General features: G+C 45.0%; 1 protein-coding gene across 3 annotated transcripts in view; it reads right to left on the bottom strand.

The window, feature by feature from the left end:
* Positions 1-4,937: 4,937 nt before the first annotated feature.
* LOC144786223 (xin actin-binding repeat-containing protein 1-like) overlaps positions 4,938-21,534 on the bottom strand; it is a 60,789-nt gene continuing 44,192 nt past the window's right edge. For 2 of the 3 annotated variants that reach the window (XM_078665251.1, XM_078665252.1), the window contains exon 4: positions 4,938-14,309. In XM_078665251.1, coding sequence (XP_078521377.1) covers positions 6,584-14,299 — 7,716 coding nt within the window. In that variant the 5' untranslated portion in view covers positions 14,300-14,309 and the 3' untranslated portion in view covers positions 4,938-6,583. The remainder of the gene's footprint in view (positions 14,310-21,534) is intronic. The other variant, XM_078665253.1, reaches the window with a different exon arrangement.

Here is a 21,534-nt window from a genome sequence, read left to right as displayed (position 1 = left end):
AAAATATATTCTAAAATGCATAACACTAATTAAAAAATCAGTATTTTAAACAATTATATTTTTTCAAACAATATTAATGACTTCTATATATTTAAAATCGATATTACTTACCTTCAATTCAATATTCTTCACAATGATATTCTTGTATTCGGTATTTGCATTCCACAATATTTCTCACTCGATATTATTGGAGTACGAATTGTTTGCATTGATATTCTGTCTCATTACCGCGGTCTTATTATCCTTAGGGTGATGTATGTATGATAAAAGGGGAGTTTAAGGCTTGGCAAAGGGTTTTTAATGCCAAGTCAAAATGACAGTAAATCTGAATACACAGGCTCTGCAGTGGCAAACCTGCAACATTTTTAAAGGGATATTAGTGTGGGAGGCACAATCAATGTTGCAGGCCTACTATTAGCATGTATTTTACAGGACCTGGGCACAGGTAATGCAGTTTACTGGTGGCTTACAAGTACATTAAATATCCCAATTGTGGATAAGTCATCAAATCATGTTTAGGGGAGAAGCACATGCCCTTTAGCACTGGTCGGTACAAAAGGGGGTGGTGATGGACGGAGCATTTGAACCAATCAAACACTCACACCCAGTCAAAAGATCTGGGTTTGATCCATCACCGTTCTTTAGCCCACTCCGCCACCCCAGTTCAGACATGGCTATATGCAAATCAGTCTGACCCTGTGCCTCATGGGAACAGTCCAGCCCGAACTGCCAAGCCATGCCTTCCCTGGACCGGAAACAAGCTTCCGAGGACCGGTTTCTGGCATTGCAGCCGTCTTCAGCCTGGCTTGCTTGAATCCAGTGGCAAAGTGAGCAAGGGACTCACGTCTGAGCATACCCTGCCACACTTATGGCGGCCAAAGCGGTACAAAAGGGGGTGGTGATGGACGGAGCATCTGAACCAATCAAACACTCACACCCAGTCAAAAGATCTGGGTTTGATCCATCACCATTCTTTAGCCCACTCTGCCACCCCAGTTCAGACATGGCTATATGCAAATCAGTCTGACCCTGTGCCTCATGGGAACAGTCCAGCCCGAACTGCCAAGCCATGCCTTCCCTGGACCGGAAACAAGCTTCCGAGGACCGGTTTCTGGCATTACAGCCGTCTTCAGCCCAGCTTGCTTGAATCCAGTGGCAAAGTGAGCAAGGGACTCACGTCTGAGCATACCCTGCCACACTTATGGCGGCCAAAGCGGTACAAAAGGGGGTGGTGATGGACGGAGCATCTGAACCAATAAAACACTCACACCCAGTCAAAAGATCTGGTTTTGATCTATCACCGTTCTTTAGCCCACTCTGCCACCCCAGTTCAGACATGGCTATATGCAAATCAGTCTGACCCTGTGCCTCATGGGAACAGTCCAGCCCGAACTGCCAAGCCATGCCTTCCCTGGACCGGAAACAAGCTTCCGAGGACCGGTTTCTGGCATTACAGCCGTCTTCAGCCCGGCTTGCTTGAATCCAGTGGCAAAGTGAGCAAGGGACTCACGTCTGAGCATACCCTGCCACACTTATGGCGGCCAACGCGGTACAAAAGGTCCAGGGAAGGCATGGCTTGGCAGTTCGGGCTGGACTGTTCCCATGAGGCACAGGGTCAGACTGATTTGCATATAGCCATGTCTGAACTGGGGTGGCAGAGTGGGCTAAAGAACGGTGATGGATCAAACCCAGATCTTTTGACTGGGTGTGAGTGTTTGATTGGTTCTGATGCTCCGTCCATCACCACCCCCTTTTGTACCGCTTTGGCCGCCATAAGTGTGGCAGGGTATGCTCAGACGTGAGTCCCTTGCTCACTTTGCAACTGTATTCAAGCAAGCCGGGCTGAAGACGGCTGGAATGCCAGAAACTGGTCCTCGGAAGCTTGTTTCCGGTCCAGGGAAGGCATGGCTTGGCAGTTCGGGCTGGACTGTTCCCATGAGGCACAGGGTCAGACTGATTTGCATATAGCCATGTCTGAACTGGGGGGGCAGAGTGGGCTAAAGAACGGTGATGGATCAAACCCAGATCTTTTGACTGGGTGTGAGTGTTTGATTGGTTCTGATGCTCCGTCCATCACCACCCCCTTTTGTACCGCTTTAGCACTGGTCAGCAGTGGTAAAGTGCTCAGAGTCCTAAGGCCAATAGAAAAGATTCAGCAAAAACAGGAGGTAAGCAGGAAAAGGGTTTCAGGAAAGGCCACCCTCAGTCTGACAGGTCTAACAGATCTTAACAAAAATCAAAACATTTTGGGGTCGATTACAATGGCGGCGGATCGCCACTGCCCGCATGGCAGTGGCAATCCGCCCGCCATAATCCACCGTCCGCCACCCAATTCCCCCTGCCACATTACTATGTCAGTGGGACCCCGGCGGATAGAAAGACCGTCCGCCGGTATTCTGCTCGGTTGATGAGTCGACCAGGAGGAAAAGGGTTTAATATAGTGGCGGTGTCTGGTAGACACTGCCATCCATATTAGGATAGATGCGGGGATTTGCCTCCCTGTGGCGGCAAGGCCATGGCGGCATACAGTCCCGTAGCGGGCCTCCAGGTAATTTGGGGCATGGGGGGTGCACATGGGGGGTACCTATGGTAACCCCCTGCATTTGCATGTACAACGTGGCAGGCATCGCGCGGTGCCTGTCACGTTGTGCATTCAAATGTACAACTTGCATTTTTAACCTTGCGGTGGGTGCTGCTGGCAGCACCGCCCGCCGCAATGTTAAAAATGCGGGATGCGCCCGCCAGTGTGGCGGGCGCATCCAAATTGCAAATGCGGGGGGCTGATTAGCATGTCCGCCCGCCATAGCCCCGGGGAATAGGACCGCCTACAATGCATGCGGCGGTCCCATGTCCCGGGGCTATGGCGGGCGGACAAAGTCCGCCCGCCATGCTAATCAGCCCCTTAGAGTGTATGTACCTAGGTTGAAAACTAAACACTGATTATGAACATATGAGGAGCAGGATCAATTAAAGTAATTCGGAATGCTACTAAAGAGGATTATCTTGTTCAGGATACCAACAAACAAAATTAAAGGTGTAAAAATCTCAGGATGCCAGATTTTGGTGACCAAACCTCAGGACTGACTGATTAAATCACACATGACATAGAGGTTTCTTGCAGCTAGGCCTGCATGGTTTTACCCTCACATGCATACAAATCACAAACTGAAAGCTCATTAAACATGAAACAGCCACCCAGCAAAGTCAGGCTAGACCACAATACACAGAATACATCACACCAGAGTCACCCAGACCTCAGTTATGGATTCCCCAAAATTGAATGCAGAGGCATTTCTAGACCAGAAAAATCTGATATTTGGCCAACCTAAGGGCTACATATTCATTTAAAAAGACTGTTGCAGTGAAATTCTGGGCCCACCCCTTTACAAGTAAATGGTTCCTGAGTGGATATTGACGTAAGAAGGTCGATGAGGTCCATTTTCAGAGTAAGCTCCTAACTGGGAGGGAACGCTGGGTTTCATATGTAAAGTGCCAGCGTATGAGAGCGCTGGGCACAGCACATACAGTAATAAAATTATACCATAAAAAGAGTTAAGACTCAACTGTCAATACGATGCGATTCTACCTCGGGAAGGTTTTCCCGATTGCTCTTTCCAGAGCATACTTTGGGGGTCGGGGCAAATTGGCTACAGGTTCTACTAATCTCAGATGTCTGCTTGATAAGTTGGGGGGATGGTATTCCTTTCTAAAATTAAAGAAATACCATCCCAATATCTGCAATGTATTGCATACATGGCTTTTGGTGCTTAAAAGTAGAACTTCAGATATGGCAGTGAGCCTAAATGTGAAAACTATTTTTAAATCAGTATTCTCTGATTCATCAGGCGTCCTTAGAAAATGTTATAGGAGCTAAAATATTGTGGCCTCTTATGATGCCTGGCTAGTCAGGGGTTGCATGCTTTACTTTACTACTTCAAGGCAGATGAATAAGGTATTTCTGCAGGTGAAGGTACTCTCGAAAGTCCAATTATGAAAGAGCTCTTGAAAATAAAATTTGGAATGAAAAGGGATGCTACGAACAAAAGAGATCGAAGATTTATCAAAATCGTGTTCTCTTACAAACGACTACCTTTTGAGTTGGCATAGTTCTGAGCTCCAAGTCCTCCAGTGTGTCCCCACCACGTTCTCAAAGGGGCCACAAGCTCCAGAGTGTACAGTCCTAGTCAGGGGTAGACAATTGGACACTGGCCTGAACAGCCAGTCTGGCAACCTGGAGTTAGGCCTAGGACTCCGGCAGCCTAGGTCTAGTTGATGTTGGATAGAAGATAGAAGAGTGTCAATGCCTCTCCCTCAACATTCCAGGAAAGGTTTCATTTTCTGCGCTTTGGTCTCAATCCTCCCCTCCCACAAGCTCCGAATAGGTCAATAAATTATGTTTTTGTGTCTCAGTTAGCTTTCAAGATCCTCTTCGGATCCCACCTCCAGTTGTGGCTGCTGCCGCTGTGTACATATATTAGAGACCGGAGAATGGAGGGCTTGGCTTGTTCCTGTACCCATTTTCCGGGCTTTCATTCCTTACTTCCAATCACAACCCTTCTCTCTTCTGCTCTGCTCTCTATGGTTACGAGAGCCGTTCTCTTCCATTACTCCCATCTTGGCCCTTCACCCACACACTCGCTAGTATTGTTTTGATCAGGAATGGTGGAAGTATTTTCAATGCACAGGGCAAAATATAATTTCAGTGAGTGCTCTAAATACTATGATTAAATAGAGCCTTATTTGGGCCCCTTAAACTTCCAAACGTCGCCTTATCGCCCTTTCTCCTATGATCCCTATGTTTCTTCTTTAGTGTTTTAAAATCTTTTTATGGTCTCAAAGCACTCTGGTGTAGCTGAAAGGTAAAACTAAATACTAAAAACCCAATATACAAAACATTTACCACCTCATGAGGTAAAATCAAACGTCCAAACAATTGATTTCAAAGATAATGTTTTGCTTTTAATGTACAACAATATTTTAATAAACAGTTATCATTTTCCAAAACTGTTTAGTCTAGTACATACAAAACAGTGATATAATAAAACAAAACGTGAATTTACAATGGTCTCAAACACATCCAGAAAAGTAGCAAAAACATATAAACTTAAATATCTGAAATGTATTAATATAAAAATTAAAGCTTGAAATAGCCTTGGGTTCAGCCTCACTAAATGGGTGGACTTCTTACTAGAGCAGACAGTGGCAAACAAAAGTCTGTTTCAAAAAGGATATGAAAGACATCTTTTTAAGTTAAAACTCTTCGAGTAGAATGGGTAGAATGCAGCATACATATTGAGAAGGAGCTGCAGCACAATGGAAACTTATATCCAGTCAATGGGGAAATGTTAAATAGAAGAGCGTTGAGATGAAGAGAGGAGATTGAGGAAATTTGATGCTTTTATGCTCGAAATAGTGGTAATCTGGATAAAGCAGGAATCAGGCAGTATGTAAGATAAAATAAGAGAACTCATTCGGGATCACAGGACAGATTGTTAAACTATATTAACACGTATACAAATACTCCTGTGGCTAACTGTAGGCTGCGGCTCATGGAAACCCGAGTTCTAATCGAGGCTTTCCTGGCTGCCCAAATAGAATCGTTTTCTCAAATTGCTTCATCTCCTTGTGTCTTTGATTTCTTATCTGCTCAAAGATGTAACGCCTGTGGTTAAGGTGATCCCAGGATTAAGAATCATATGGATTCAGGCACCTTTGAACATCATAAATTAGTATTTTGTAAAAAACAGCTGGGAAAAATCGCTACGTGTTTCCAGTAAATTCGAAAATAGCTTCACAACTTGGACAGAAGACAGTTTGTATGATTCCTGTACTAATTTTAATATAGATTTTCAAAAATGCTATTTATTTTTACAAGAAGGCCAAATAAACTTGAATTGGTGTGTAATCACCATTTCCTTTGCTACATGAAAATTATTTCCAAAAATTCTAAATCTGATAGTTCTCAGCTTGGTACTGGTCATACAGAAGCTCAAACTAGGAAAAATTTTAACAATAAGGGATTTAAATGCTTTGGGAGCACATTTTTCTTCAATGTTCCCCTTCAGTCACAGTATAAAAGGTGTAAGCCTCAAAGTTGGAGGTGCTTTCATGTTCAGTCAATTTAGCCAACATAGCAAATTAAATGGAAAGAAGAACTTCATAATTGCTAAGGTTTGTGATGGTGTGTACAACCTTTTGGTGGAATTATCCCAACTTTTGATGAATGAGCAGTCATTTCACTTACATAACACTTAGTTAGTTTTCAATTGGTTGTACTGATCATCTGATTAGCGTTAATTACCATTACCATTTATTTTGTTTGGGCTAATGAAAAACATTTTTATGACACTGCCATTTTCCAGAATTTTGAAAAAATCCAAACTATTTCTTTGAGAACAGTAAGAAGAGTTTGAAAATAATATTGACAAACAATGGTGTTTAATGTTGTAGGTGATAGTCAATGCATATTCATGTACAAATTACACTTGTTCGCAAACATTAAACAAATATTCTTTTACTTTTGAAATAAATAAAGACATTACTTTGCTGTGTTATGCTTTACATTGACTATATGTGCATAACATTACTTTTTTACAGGACTTGAGTTTCCGAAAGTGACAAACACAACACCGGCTTCGTTTGCATTGCCATTGGAGTGATAGTCTTCCCCAATGTTGTGCAAATGCCTCCTTAGAAGGGGGGAAGCAGTTACACTGTACTTTGTTGGAGCGGAGACTGCTTCATAAGTAGAGGTTGATTTAGAATCAGATTTTTTTGTAACAGTTTTAGAGGATTTTGATGTGACTATTTGGTTTCCGAATTGATCATATTCTTCATATTCCTCGGTCACAATCGTTGTCCCAATGACCTTGGGCAACTCAGGAATTGTCTTGAGTTCCAGGACGCTTTTCTGGCGCCTTTGGTTGAGTGGACTGCTAGGCATATTGGGCTTATATTCACATGAGACATCTCTTTTGCTGTTAGCAGGACAACCCTGTGAAGCATCAGTCGAAGAGCCTGTGCTACATCTGGTAGAGCATGAGCTGAGTTGTGTTGAAGTTCCAGCTATGCACTGGGTAACATTCTCTCTTTGTTTCAACTTTGTGTATTCTTCATGCTCCCCAACAATGGGAACATACTTGCTCATGTCACATTCCGCATAATGATATGGCACAACATTTGCATTGTCCTTGTTGTGTTGTTCTCTTTTCACAGTCTTTTTCTCAAGATTGAATGGGTATTGGGTAGAGTCTGGTACATCTGCAGGCTTCCTGGCCGCAGATTCAATTGAAATATATGAAGGGGACACTGGCGAATTCCCTCGCTGTGGAACACTGTATACTTCCAACTCTTGTTTCGTTATCTCATGCTTGTCTGTCAACTTCTCACCATCTCCACTTTTACCCTCAGTAACTTGCACTCCTCTCTCTGGTTTTGCTTTGCTAGACACTATGCTGATTTTGCGGATGTTATTGCTGGCTGAGGGACTTTGAGAACACCCAAGAGATTCCTTGAAAAGGCCCGAAAGACCAGCAATGTCAGATTCAGATTTCAAATTTGAGACTGAATACAGGGCTTTTTTGATTGCTTCCTCAATGTCAAGCAGCCTGGCCAATGTCTGCTCTTTCAAGTGGATAATCTCAGTGCTGGCCTTCTCAAGGTCCCCAAATGCAAGTTCAACAGAGGACAGACTTTCCGCACCGTCCTTTGATCTTCCTTCAGAAAGTGTGACCTTGCCTTGATTTTTAGTGTCTGTCTGGTGAACTGTATCCTGGCCACTCACCACCCATTTAGGCACATTTTCAAAGAGACCTTTCAGTGACTTGACATCCACCTTAGAAGTCTCCTCTTCAAATTCCTCCACCTTGGACAAAATTTTCTGTAGCTCTTCCTGTTTTCGCAGATTTTCGTAAATATCCATTGCTGCCTTCACGTTGCCCCTCACAATTTCATCTTTGTGAACTGACAGTCGCTTACGGCGTTCATCTTCTGACTCCCTACATGGTTTCTGTCTCATTATCACCACCTGCTTTTTAGCCTCTTCCTGACACATATGAACAGTCTCTTGTTTCATAGATTCCTTAACACTGTCCATCAAGCTTTGTTGTCGAACATTCTGGAGAGTTTGAAGGTCACATTCCTGTGACTGCTTGAAACAAGAAACAGAGTCTGTAAACAGCCCATCTTGCTTTTCGTTGTTTGGTGTCTGTGAGGTTTCCTGGGCACCCTTGTATTTGGAAGTCTCTAAAACATGCACATGTGCTTTACCAGACATCACATTTGTGCCTGGTGTCACCATGACACATTTCTTCATTGCACAGGCTTCACTAGTTTGATAAGAGCTTTGATCTTCAAAATGGCTGGAAGTGGCATGGAAATTGTGGGGGACTTCATCCCTCGTTACACTGTCCACCAGGCCTGACTGTAAATTGTCCTTACATTCCTGAGCCAGACAGAGTGCTTTAGGGAAAAATATGTTCTCTTTATCAGAGGCTTTTACTACATTTTCAACTTTTTTTAGATTTTTGTAATTTGCCATATCCTGTGGCTCTTTCTCTTGGCATAATGCTGGCTTGTTCTCTTCCTCTTTTCTTTTTTTATATTTTTCTTCAGCAATTTGGAGGGGTGTCTTGTCTTTCTCTCTTTTTAATTCTGGGGTTTGATTTTCTTTGACATCCAATGGAGAGCAGGAGGAGTTAGGGTTTCTGGACTGCCCTTCCGTTTGCTTGGATTGCAGTGCAGAAATGCAAGGTTTTGACTGGCTTAAATGCATTACTGAGTTGGTATCACTTATGGCTGTTTGCTCAGAAGAGGAAAGAGAGGCAACTGGTGATGCCATTTTAACTCTGTTGTCCGTAAATGGACCCCGCCCTGCATTTCCTGTAAGATGTGCTGGCTTCGGAGGAATCGCAGGCTTTTTGTTAGGCAGCACTCTTGTTGGAGTCGCATGGGTCTGGTCTGGCCTTCCCAATGTTCCACTTGCCTTTGAAAAACTGGAATTTTGAGTTTGTATAGTCAATGTGGGTGTATTTGGCAAGTATCCTTGAGTTCCTTTTCCATCGCTTGCTTGCTCAGTGCAGCTTTCTCTTGTCTTTGCCTGTGGCAGACTGCATTGATTTTCCATCACAGAAGCTGAAGAAGGAGGAAAGCCATTATCAGACGGTGACATGGGCATTGAAAGCGCCTGTTTTCTAAGTGCCTGATCATTAGAGCTTTGCTTGCAATTTGAATAGGATCTCCCTGCATTTTTGTAAATCATAGCGGCTTTAAAATCTCCCTTGGAAACATTTATGTTTGACTTTTCCAGAGACTGGAGCGCAGCTTGTAAGTTACCCCGAACGACATCCTCTTTTTCTACTTCTTTCTGTTCTGATGTCGCACTCTGCAGTGCTCTAATAGCTGCCTTTACATCTCCTCTGACAACTTCCTCTGGTTCTACCTCTTCAGCCACTGACATCGCATTATAATCAGCTTCAATAAATGGATTATAAAAATTTCCCACAGGCTTGGCTGTATACACACCATCGTTAATTCTACTATTTGCGCCAGGCGCTATTTTACTTTCCTGGCAAGCATCGCATAGCAGTTGCCCCTGCTCTGTCTCTGAAGCACTAACCTTTTTTGAGGACATCATCGTCTTCTTCAGACTGGAACAAGACTTGTGCATTTCTTGATGGGTGGAAACACTTTTGGTCTGTTGCCTCAAGACTGCACCTCCTTGGTGTGAAGATGGCACGGACATCTTAGCATCCTTCACTTGACTCCCTGTGGCTTGTTTAGTGGAAAGATGTATTTCTTCAGTGCTCTTGTGCAACTTATTTTTGACTTGCTGATGTATGCTTTCGGCTTCTGCTGTAGCTTGTCTGAGACTCTGAAGTGCTGCTTGTAGTTCACTCCCAACTGGGTCATCTATCACCGGCGTTATGAGACTTGCATCCAAAATTGGGCATGGTGGGTGCTTGGATGCAAAACCTTTCGATATTGTGCTTTTGGCAGGTACGGTTCCTGTGTACTTATCTTGTATGTTTTCTATATTTCTTGAGGTAATTACTTCTGTGTCTACTTTTGTATTTACTTTTGTTGACATCTGGCATGTCTGCGTCCCTTCTTTGATTCCACTTGACAAATTATCCTCTTTCGAGTTGACAGGCCCAGATTGGCCAAGAAATTGCGTAGTACAACTTGAATGGGTGTTGTCAAATATACCTTTACTTGTTGAAGGACATTTTGCTAGCTTTTCAGCTGTAACAAGTCTTTTAATTCCTCTGCTTTCAGTAGTTACCTCTTCTGGAACTGTGATTTTAGATTGATCCATGTCATGTTCATTGTGTTTTAGAAGTTGTTCCTCATCTCTACAGGTTCCTTCCTGAATTTCATCTTGAGAAAAATCAATCAAATTAATTTCAGCCTCCTCCTGTAGACTTTTGAGATACCCCAGGTTCCCTTTTTCAATGCAGGTTGCATAGAGTTGCACATTACCTTTTTCATTGTCCTCACGCCTGACAGTAGTGGTAAGTTTTTGTTCTTGAGTGGATGCAAGCAAATTTCCTATCGTTGATTTTACATCGCCTTTGACAACTTCTTCTTGGGCAATTGTGTGTGCATGTTGCTGTACGAGAGAGTAGATGGCAATTTTGATCATTCCTAATTCAGTCTCTTGCATTACAATTCCCTTTTTGATAGAGGGATTTTGGTTGAGAAGAATATTGAGAACCCTCGACATGTCATTCCTTGCCTCCTCCTTCTGTAAGTCAGATTCAGTTTGAGTGAATAGATGTAGGGAACTTACTTGAAGGATGCCGTTCTCGTTCTCTTCAGCTAAGGTAGCCTGGTTCTCCACATTGGACCTGTGAAGTATTTGCTGCATAATCCGCCTTAGAGTTCCCCCCACAATCTCTTCTTTTAGAATTTCTGGAGCTTTTTGGTTTTTAAGTTGGTATTTTGCCATTTTTACGTTTTCAATTTCATTCCCTTCAATAATAATCCCATCATATTGAATAGCACTGCAAGCACACAGTGTCTCCAAGGTTTCCTTTACATTTCTTTCTATTATCTCTGTTTCTGTACTTTGTTTAGAGTCAAATTTATCTAGTGGTGTGCTCTCAAATAACCAGGTTGTGCTTTTGACATCAGCTTGAGGTACCAACTCTGGAGCTCCTTGGCTTTGACAACCGTCGCAGTCTTTCAAACTATCTATGGGCTGAGTTTCGAATAACCATGTACATCTCTTCACATCACCCTTTTGGATATCCTCTCTCTGAACTGTTGTTAGGTTAGATGCTTCTTCAGGGTCACCTTTTAGAGAATCGATTGGCTGATTCTCAAACAACCAACTAGAGGTCCTAACATTTCCCTGCTGAACATCGCTCACACTCACCATGCGTACAAACTTCTTTTGGCTCATCTGCTGGGATTCAAAGAGGTGCTTATTGGATTGTACATCTCCTTTTTGAACATCCTCAATGGTCCTAGCCACTGGGGTTCCCTTTTCGGAAAGCGAATCAATGGGTTCAGTCTCAAACCTCCAGCGAGCAGCTCTGACATCCCCTTTATTAATATCTTCCTGTGTAACAGCTCTGATCACAAAGACCTCCTCTCCAGTCTTGATGCGATCAAGAGGTTTGGTTTCAAATAGCCACTTGGCACCTCTTACATCACCTTTCATGATTTCCTCTTTCTTGACTGAGGTCACTTCATGGTAGTCCCCTTCCTTGTCTTTTATGGCATAAAGGGGCATAGTTTCAAATAGCATCTTACTAGATTTAACAGTCCCTTTAATCACTGTATCTTCATGAATGTCCTTACACTCAGTCTCTTCAGCCCCTTCATGGATCTGATCTAAGGAATATGTCTCAAAAACAAACTTTTTACCACTGACATCTCCTGCCTGGACATCTTTATCAGGGAGTACTTCCTGAACACCTGCATTGTTTCCCATGGAATCCATTGGACAGTTTTCAAACAGCCATGTAAATTTGTTCACTGATCCAACTTGAATGCTTTCCTTTTCAGCTGCGTCCTTCAAAGTGAAAACAGATGCATTACCTGCAGTTCCCAAGGGCTTGGTTTCAAAAATCTCTTTCACCCTGGAGACTTCCCCTGACGGCATTTCTACTCGACTTGAGTATCTGATTATTCTTTTGGATTCTGCAGTGCTCTGGCTGTTGATAAGGGGTTCAGTTTCAAACAGATGCTTGGTGGTTTTCACGTCAACCCTGCAGAAGTCTTCTTGGTTTGCAGCACTAACTTTCAAATACTGATCTTCGCTTTCTTTCAGTGTGTCCAGTGGTTGGGTCTCAAACAACCAAGTGTATGATTTGACATCAGCTCGAGGTAATTGCTCTTCCTCCTGCTTTGTGTCTGTCTTATCATATAGCATGTCCACTGGCTGTGTCTCAAATAACCACCTGCATTTCTTCACGTCCCCTTTTTCGGAGACCACCGTTTTCTCTGATGCATCTTTTTCAGTTTTGTTCATTTGGTGATGGATAACATCAATAGGTTGTGTCTCAAAGAGCCATTTTGCTGTTCCCACGTTTCCAGCCATGACCTCCTGTTTGGTGATGCCTCTGATGAGGTCCACTTTGGTGGCACTCTCATCAAACTGATCCAAAGGCTTGGTTTCAAACATCCACTTGTAATTTTTTACGTCACCACTCATAGTTTGTTCTCGGCTAACAGATGTCACTTTGTGGAAGTTTCCCAGGCTATCCTTTATAGCATACAAGGGTGTGGTTTCGAACAAATGCTGGTTGGCCTTAACATTTCCAGCTATTATCTCTTCCTGTTGTATGGATACATCCTTATCAGAAGATGCAATGCTATCCAGTGGAAGGGTTTCAAACAGATGTTTGAAACATTTCACATCACCCTTAACAATATCCTGCATCTCATTGGCTTTGGTGAGATCATCAGAGAAGGTCTTTGCAATATGTGCCAGGGAACAGGTTTCAAAAACGTGTTTTCTTTGCTTTACGTCTCCCTTTTCTTCTTCCAGCGTTTCAACTTTCTGTAAACGTCCCACTTCCAAGTGATTTTTGGCACCCTTTGCAGGCTGGGTTTCAAATAACCAAAGCGTAGACTTGACATCTCCACCAATCACATCTTCTTTGATTGCTGTATCTTCAGTTTCATTTCCTTTTAATGAGTCTAGAGCTTGAGTCTCAAATAGGAGACGATGCTTGGTCACATCAGCCCCCTCTATGCTGTCTGTGGAGGCCTGGAAATCAGCTTCATCTACCTGCTCTTTAATAGTGTCCAATGGCTGTGTTTCAAACATCCATTTTGCTGCCTGAACTCCACCTTTTTGGGCCTCTTCTAGAGAAATTCCTCGAATTAGCTGCATTTTGGAAGTGTCCTTATTGATGGTATCTAGGGGTTGAGTTTCAAATAACCAGCGCACACTTTTCACTGCATTGCTCTGTATATCTTCACGGCAAATGGATTTAATTTCATGTATTTTTCCCATTTTGTCTCTAATTGCACAAAGAGGATCTGTCTGGAAGAGCCTGACAGTTTTCTCAACATCCCCTTTGGATTCTTGTATTTCAGATTTGAGCTGAAGGAGGCTCTTTTCCTCAACTGATGTGCATCGGCCAATTTCATCCAAGGAATATGTCTCAAAGAGGACTTTGGTACCTCCCACATCTCCCCTTGCCACAGGCTCTCTCAGAACTGCTTTTTGCACATCCATATCTTGTTGGTACATTTTATTCAAAGAGTCCAATGGCTGAGTTTCAAACAGCCACAGGGCTGTGTGCACATCTCCCTTGGCTCGTTCCCTGTCACACTCAGCAGTAGATTGAGATGTCAAGTCTCCAATGGGTGCCTGGTTTTGAAATTGCAGAGATGTGCTTTTGACATTTCCAGTGAGAATATTTTCTTCCTCTGTCAGCTTTTTGATACCCTGGTGCTCCCCAATGGAGTCAAGTGACCAGTTTTCAAAAATCCAGCGCATGGATTGAACATCGCCAGGTACCACTGGGTCTGAGTCAACTGATGTTTGCTGGTTCCCATCATCAGGAGTTAGGATCTCAGCAAGGTCGTGAGTCACAGCCTCCTCTAAGTTCTTCCTCAATTCAGGGTGCATGTGGCGAGAAAGTCTCTTCAGTTCGTTAACTTGGCGCTGCTCGTAAAATTTTGAAAATGATTCTTTTGGAGGAGGCAAAGGCAAAACACTTGCATCTTGACTTCCAGACAACTCAGCCAAAGGCTGGAAGGAGTCTGGGGGTGGTGGTGGTGGGGGCAGATCCTCCTCTACTCCCTTTCCGGCCACAGAAGAAGACATCTGGATCTCCATCTCTGCTGTCCTTAGAATAAAATTCAAAATGTCAATGTAATTTCTTACTGATGCCCCACACAGATGTTAGTAAACACACGATGTGGTGGTGGGGGAGTGAGGGCAACAACAGTCAAACCTGATCCTCCTGTGTCCAATAAATCAAGTTATATACAATTTGTTGTGATCTTTAGACATGATCTCATACTCCAGGAGAATTTTTATCCAGGACAACACTTTGGTTTACCAAGACTATCTGTGTCCAAGTCAGACTGTAATTGCACAAAATGAACATTATAACAAGCAAACTACGGTAAATATTAGTAGGAAGTCCATATCTTTACCTTCGATACACAAATCAAACCTTGCATCACTCCACAGCAAATCATTTACTGATCAGATGATGTTAAATTGTTAGATCCACACAATGCAGTGTTAAAGAAAGGTCATTAACTCAAGCTGTTCCAAACCTAAAATTCTGAAATAATGCTTTCCATAAAATGAGTCCAAGGAATGCTTTCAATGACAAGAATAAGTTTAGGATTTAGAGCACCACAGCAATTTTGCAAATTGCCCTTATGTCTTTTTCGGTTTTCTTGGATTTTTGCCTTGAGGTGTGCCCTCAGTGCAGCACTTCCCAAAATGCAAAATTACCACTTTTTTACTCTTTCTTAAATACTTAAGGAATTTCTAAAAGTGGACTTCCTAAAACAGCAGGACACTTATCTACTGTAAATCACTAATGAATAGCATAAAATTCAGCTAAATCACTCCTCCATAGTCTAGGGTAGCAATTGTATTAGAAATCGTTTTTGTTGATTTTATGTACACACATTGTTTATAGTGGGATTCTAGTCTTAAGTATTCATTTTGATTTATGTGTATAAAAGAGGTCATGAGCACCTCCATGAAGATGAGCATATGTGGCATTCTTTGCAGATGGATATGTAAATCAGAGAGGGATGTAACAGAGGATGAAATAGCTACATGGCGAAAAAGAGAGAGAGAGAGAGGGAAAAGAGAAAGAGGCAGAGAGAGTGTGACAGAGAATGAGAGAAAGACAGAGAAAGAAAAAAAGGGAAAGGAGTAGGCATTAAACTCCAGGGGGCTTATTACAATGCCAGGCGGATCTCCACCGCCGGGCCGGCAGGGGCCTCGACACCACGATCGTGACCAAGAAAAATGTTGGTCAGATTATGATGGCGGTGGTGTGAAAATCCGTCCGCCGCTTTTCCGCCGGTAGAAACCCACCTGCTGGCCTGGCGGGTGGAGCTGGACCGCTAAAATGTGCCGGTGCCTAGCGTCCGGACTAGGATGCATGCAGAAGCTAGCTTTTCCGCAGCAGTCTCTCCGCTATGGAAAGGCTGACTGGGATTGTGTTTGGGGGCCCGTTGCGGGCCCTGCTCGTGTTGGTGCACTAGGGGGGGTACCACATGGTACCCCCTACTTTTCACTGCACCAAGTGGTAGGCACAGTACAGAGATTGCCACGTAGTGCAGTGAAATGCACAACATGCTTGTTTTCGCAACGTAGCGGTGCTGCTACCAGCACCGCCCGCCACAATGTTAACGCCGTGGAATGCGATCGCTGCGGAGGCGGGCCCATCCTAATTCAACGGGTGGGACCGCTGGAAGCATGGCGGTCGGACCCAATCCCCGCCATGTGTGCGGCGGTCGCATCATAATACCATGGGTGGGACCGACGCTCGCATGGCGGTCGGACCCAATCTCCGCTACAGTGGTGGCCGGAAAAAGTCAGACCGCCATCCTCATAGGCCCCAAGGTATTGAAAACTATGGGCCTAATTACGATGGTGGACGGACTTCAGTCCGTCCGCCATCGTTTCCTGTTTGGGACTGCTTGCCTACAATGCGCAGTCCCACAGTAGGAATTATGATGCATTGCCACTGAGGTGATCGCATTGCCTATTTTTTGTATTGCAGCATGTGTTGCTGGCTGCAGCACACACTGCAAGACAAAAGGGATCACCACACATCTCCCTGCACTATGTGGCGGTGCCTGCCACATGGTGCAGGGACATGTAGGGGAGCACCATAGGTGCCCACCAGTGCCCACAGCATAGGGCCAGGGGGCAAGGGGGGCTGGCTGCAGACCCCCAATGTCCATGTCTGCCAGCTTTTCAATGGCGATAAACCACCATGGAAAGGCTGGCGGGTAGGGACATCGTAATACCTACCGCAGTGCCTGGTAGGCAGCGACATCAATGCAGGGCTTGTGAGGCCCTCTGCCGCACAGGCGGGCTCAAGGAGCTCGACGGATGCTTGGCAGTCAGTGTTTCTGACCGCCATCACCCCGCCCACCATCCGAATGTTGCGTGCGGTGAAGGTCGTCCCGATGGCGGTGAGACCGCTACACCGACAGCCTGTCGTGGCAGTCTCGCCACCATAGTAATAACCCCCTATGTACCAAAGTACACGGGGGGCTTCACGTTTACCAGTTTTCTTTGGCCTCTCTGTGATTACAACCATGTAACTGAAGTTGCCGAGTTTATTGTGCAGCCATAGCTTTTACAATATAAAAGCCATCTGCATTCACATAAATGTTCACACATTGACCTGCCCTCTATTATTCACACAATAATATTATTCACACGATCATTATAAGTAACTGAATGAATATTATTACTGCAAGTCTTATATCCTCCTCACGAGTTGCATGTGAATGTGGCAGATTTACCACATGTACCATACAATTACAAGTAAAACTCCATGGCAGAGGGAATTGATGTAAAACCAATTTTTCTAGTCAGTAATACCAAACAGAATTTCTAGTTCGGTGGGGTTTAATGCATACATTTCCCTCCTGGTCTGAGTAGGTGATAAATGCATATGCGGTGACCACTGAGTGGGATGGAGGGGAAGGGAGCGGGGATGGAGAGTAGGGGAAGGAAGGGTAAGGTTATTTCTGGCAGGGGGAGCATTCAATGCTCGCCCCTGTCAGAAAAACAATGGAGAATGAGGTTTTGCTACTACTGCATTGAAAACCTCGGGCAAGTTCACCATGTGGAATTGCTGTATGGTAATATTGTGTCTCGTTCTCTCGCACCCGGAAAAAGACAGGAGTGGGAAAGTGGGAAAACCAACTCACTTAACAGTAGGCCGAGCAGAATTCCAGGAGGTAATTCTGCTCCACCTGGCTCAAAATCAGGGACTAAATACATTTTATATCAAAACGGCACAGCTGCGACAAAACAGTTTTGAGTGACTCTCAGGGCCGGACTGGGAACCCAAAGCAGTCCTGGCAATTTTGTTGGACCAGCCCCCCGGGGATTGCAAGTGAGAAGCACTGTTGCTTTTGTAACAAGCATTGGCAATGCAATAGGTCTCGCATTTTCGGAACTTTGACCTATTGGTATTTTATCGACATTGCCTTTTACTATTGCAGGTTTTTTAAACCCTTAATAGGCATTGTCATTTACAATGCCAATAGCTCAAAATCCTATAATTGCGAGACCTATTGCCCTGGAAAGCTGAAACAGAGAGCGCCGTGTCCCTGAAGTGGACACTGCGCTCAACATTAAAGTTTTTGAAAACAGAGCTGAAACAGAGTGTGCAGTGTCCCTGAAGTGGGTGCAGTGCTCAGCATTAAAGTTTTCAAAAAAATTCAAAAGCTGAAACAGAGAGCGCGGTGTCCCTGAAGTGGGTGCTGCGCTCAGCATTAAAGATTTTTAAAAAGCTGAAATGGAAAGCACAAGGTCCCTGAAGTGGGCGCTGCGATCAGCTTTAAAGGAAAAAAAATTAAAACAGAAAGCGTGGTGTCCCTGAAGTGGGCATCGCTCTGAGCATTACAGCAGCAGAGATTTTCCTTTCAGTGTGATCCCGCGCCCTATCAACGACCTGACTATAATGTTCCTCTCTATCCCCACATCAGACACTGTGAGTCGCTTTGGTTGCAGAACCATTTATTCAAGGTAAGTTAAGTTATAAGTAAGCATAAAGCGCCGAGCGTCTTAACAGGTAGAGCTCCGGTCGCCAACTGTCATTTCCCCGCTTCGCGCCTTCAATCTCTCCTCACTGCGCATGCGTGCGCACTCCGCTCTTGCCTACGGCGTGACGCGTCATCGCGTTCACGCTCGTAGACTAGAGCGCACACCACATATCTCCCCCCTTTTACATAAATGTGGCTGAGGTGGATCCGCCACAGATCAGTGTCCACTCAATTCAAAGTCTCGATATCTGGAGGGCACCTTAACTGCCCTGCCACTGCGGGTACACCTTACCGGCATCTTTTCCATCATCGATCTCTCTCCCAGTGAACTCTCACCGTCTCTCTGATCTTCTCCCTGTTCTTCACTGGCAGGTGTATCTCCGTCACTGGTAAATCTAGCCATGGAAGTTTCCATTTCTCTGTCCTTTCCTGCCTCATCCAACTGGTCGTTAGAGTTCTGCACACAGGAAGGCCTCATGTCCTCCGACCCCACTTGTATCTCCTCTCTCTCTGATTTAGGCCACGTTAGGATCTTGTTGACTTTTGCCATGCGGTCTTGGGACCATACTTTGCCGTCGCTGAGGAGGGCCGCCCTTCCTCTCACCTCCTTAACCTGTAAGGGTTGACTGTACTTGCTTTCTCCTTTCCTTTGCATGGTGGGCAGCTTTACCCTGACCCACTCGCCTTCTTCCAGCTCTGTTTCCTTCACCTTGCGTCTATTGTCATAATGGGCCGCATATATCTTCTGGGCCTTCTCCAGGTTGTGCTGTACCACGGCCGGGGACCATTTACTGGTTATGGTTTTCTCCCTCCACACCACGTTGTCCTTAGTGAAAGGAAGGCGGCCTCTAAGCACTTGGAATGGACTATACCCCACCACTGTGGGGGTTATTCTGTAAGCCCACAGCATACTCATCACTTCAGTCTCCCAGTCTTTACCTTGCGATATGGCTGCTTGTATGGAGCCCATTAATACCCGGTTGAACCGCTCCGCTTGGCCGTTGCAAGCTGGGTGATAAATGGCTGTGTGCTTCGTTTCAATCCCATTTCTCTTCATGAATCGCACCCATTTGTCCGATACAAACTGCGGTCCATTATCACTGAGTATGGATTTTGGTATGCCTTCTCTCAAGAATAGCGCCGTCAAGAACTTCAAAACAGTGTCAGTGTCCATAGATTCCTGTATGTCGACTTCGGGCCATTTCGAATATTTATCAATGACTACGCACAAATATTTGTTCACGCCTCTGTTATCCAATACAGGGCCCAGTATATCAATGGCCACGTTCTCCCAAGGATTTTGAGGGGTCTCAAACTTCCCCAAGGCAGGTCTGAGAGGCCGAAGTATTTTGTCCGCTCCTTGGCACTGTACACACTCTCTCACTTGCCTTTCTATTTGGGTGTCCATTCCAGGCCACCAATACATTTGCTTGACTCGTGCCTTTGTCTTTACAATGCCCAGATGACCTTCATGGAGTTGTTTCAATAGTCGGGGTACAAGGGACTCTGGGGGTACCACCCTTTCTCCTCGGTACAGAAAGATCCCTGAGTCGCTCAACGACAGTTCTTCTCTCATCTCATAGAATTTCCTTACACTTTCCGTGAGCCTTTTCTTGTCCGGCCATCCTGATGTGAGGTATCCTTTAATCTCCTCTTTCTCCCCATCTTGCTGATACGCAGCTGCCCATTCTTGACTACTAATCATTTCCTCATGATCTTCCATGCTGGCTACCATCTCCTCTTTGTCCAGGACATTCTCCTGTGCCTCCTCCATGGCCGACGCCCGACTCAGGTAATCCGCCACCCTGTTGCGAGTACCTGGCAGATACTCCACATCGTAAGTGTAATCTAGTAGCTTCAATGTCATTTTGGCAATTCTCGGAGTCGCCGTGTCATGGCCTGAAGACGTCAGGACTTTGACCAGGGGCTTATGGTCTGTTTGGAGTTTGAACCTGGTTCCCCAAATGAACTGTCTAAATTTGCCCATAGCCCAGGTGACTGCCAGCATCTCTTTTTCAATGACGCTGTACCGTTGTTCCGTCGGGGAAAGGGCCCTTGACGCAAAACTAATGGTCTCCACGGAACCATCCTCCCTCTCTTGCGCCAACACCGCCCCTAAGCCTTTGTCACTGGCATCCGTTGTCACTATGGTGTTCCCTGTCGAGACATAACCTTGCAAGGGAACGGCTAGGCAGATGCAGTTCTTCACCGTCTCAAATTCAGTCTGTGCTTCTCCATCCCATTCAAACTTTGCTTTGTCCCTGATGAGCTGCCGCATTCGGTACGTTTTTGTTGCGAACTGTCTCACGAACCTGCTATAGTACTCGGCCATTCCAAGGAATGACCGCACTTCCTCCTTAGTACTCGGGGCTCTGGCCTCCTTGATGGCTTTCACATTTTGCTCTTTCGGCGATATGCCCTGGATTCCAATTTCGTGACCCAAATAGGTGACAGAGGGCATCCCTATCTTGCATTTACTCCACTCTGCTGTTAATCCTTTGTTTTGTAGCACTTCGAGTACCCTGGTCAGTTTGTTATCATGGTCTGCTTTGGAGGAGCCCATTACCAATATGTCATCTTGAAAGTACTGCACTCCAGCGATATCTTTAAAAAGCCGATGCATTAACTTTTGAAAGACAGCGGCTGCCGACGCCAGACCGAAAGGCATCCTGCGAAATTGGTAACACCCAAAGGGCGTGATGAAGGAGGTGTACTTTCTGCTTGCGGGATGCAACTCAATCTGATGGTATGCAGACGTGAGGTCTATAGTGGAAAAATGCGTGATGCCTTTCGTCTTTGCCAGCATCTCCTCAATTCTTGGCAGGGGAAACTTCTCCACTATGAGGCATTTGTTGAGCTCGCAGAGGTCCACGCAGAGGCGGACATTCCCATTTGGTTTCTTGACTACCACCAGGGGGGATAACCACTCTGCGCTGTCCACTGGCTCTATGATGCCTTGACTCTCAAGTCTCTGCAACTCCTGTCGCACCGCTTCACTGGTGGATATGGGAATGTTCCTGACTTTGTGCATCACTGGTATGGCTCCTTCCTTGACGACCATTTTGTGTACAAATTTGTCCAGTTTCCCTACCGTACCCTCGAATACCTTGGGGTAGGCCGATTTCCAATCCTCCTTTTTGGAGAGAGGCCACTCCTCCGTCAACATTATCTGTTCCTTGCCTCCGGGATTGAGTATGATCCCCAGATCCCCTGCATCTCTCCATCCTAGCACTGATGGGCCCTTCTCTGCGACATATAGCGTGCAGGTGGCTGTCCTGCCCCTAAACTCAAACATGAAGTCTCGACAGC

The sequence above is a fragment of the Lissotriton helveticus genome, chromosome 10, assembly GCF_964261635.1.
Source record: "Lissotriton helveticus chromosome 10, aLisHel1.1, whole genome shotgun sequence".
In the NCBI taxonomy this organism is placed as follows: Eukaryota; Metazoa; Chordata; class Amphibia; order Caudata; family Salamandridae; genus Lissotriton; species Lissotriton helveticus.
This window is presented reverse-complemented; position numbering and strand designations above follow the sequence as displayed.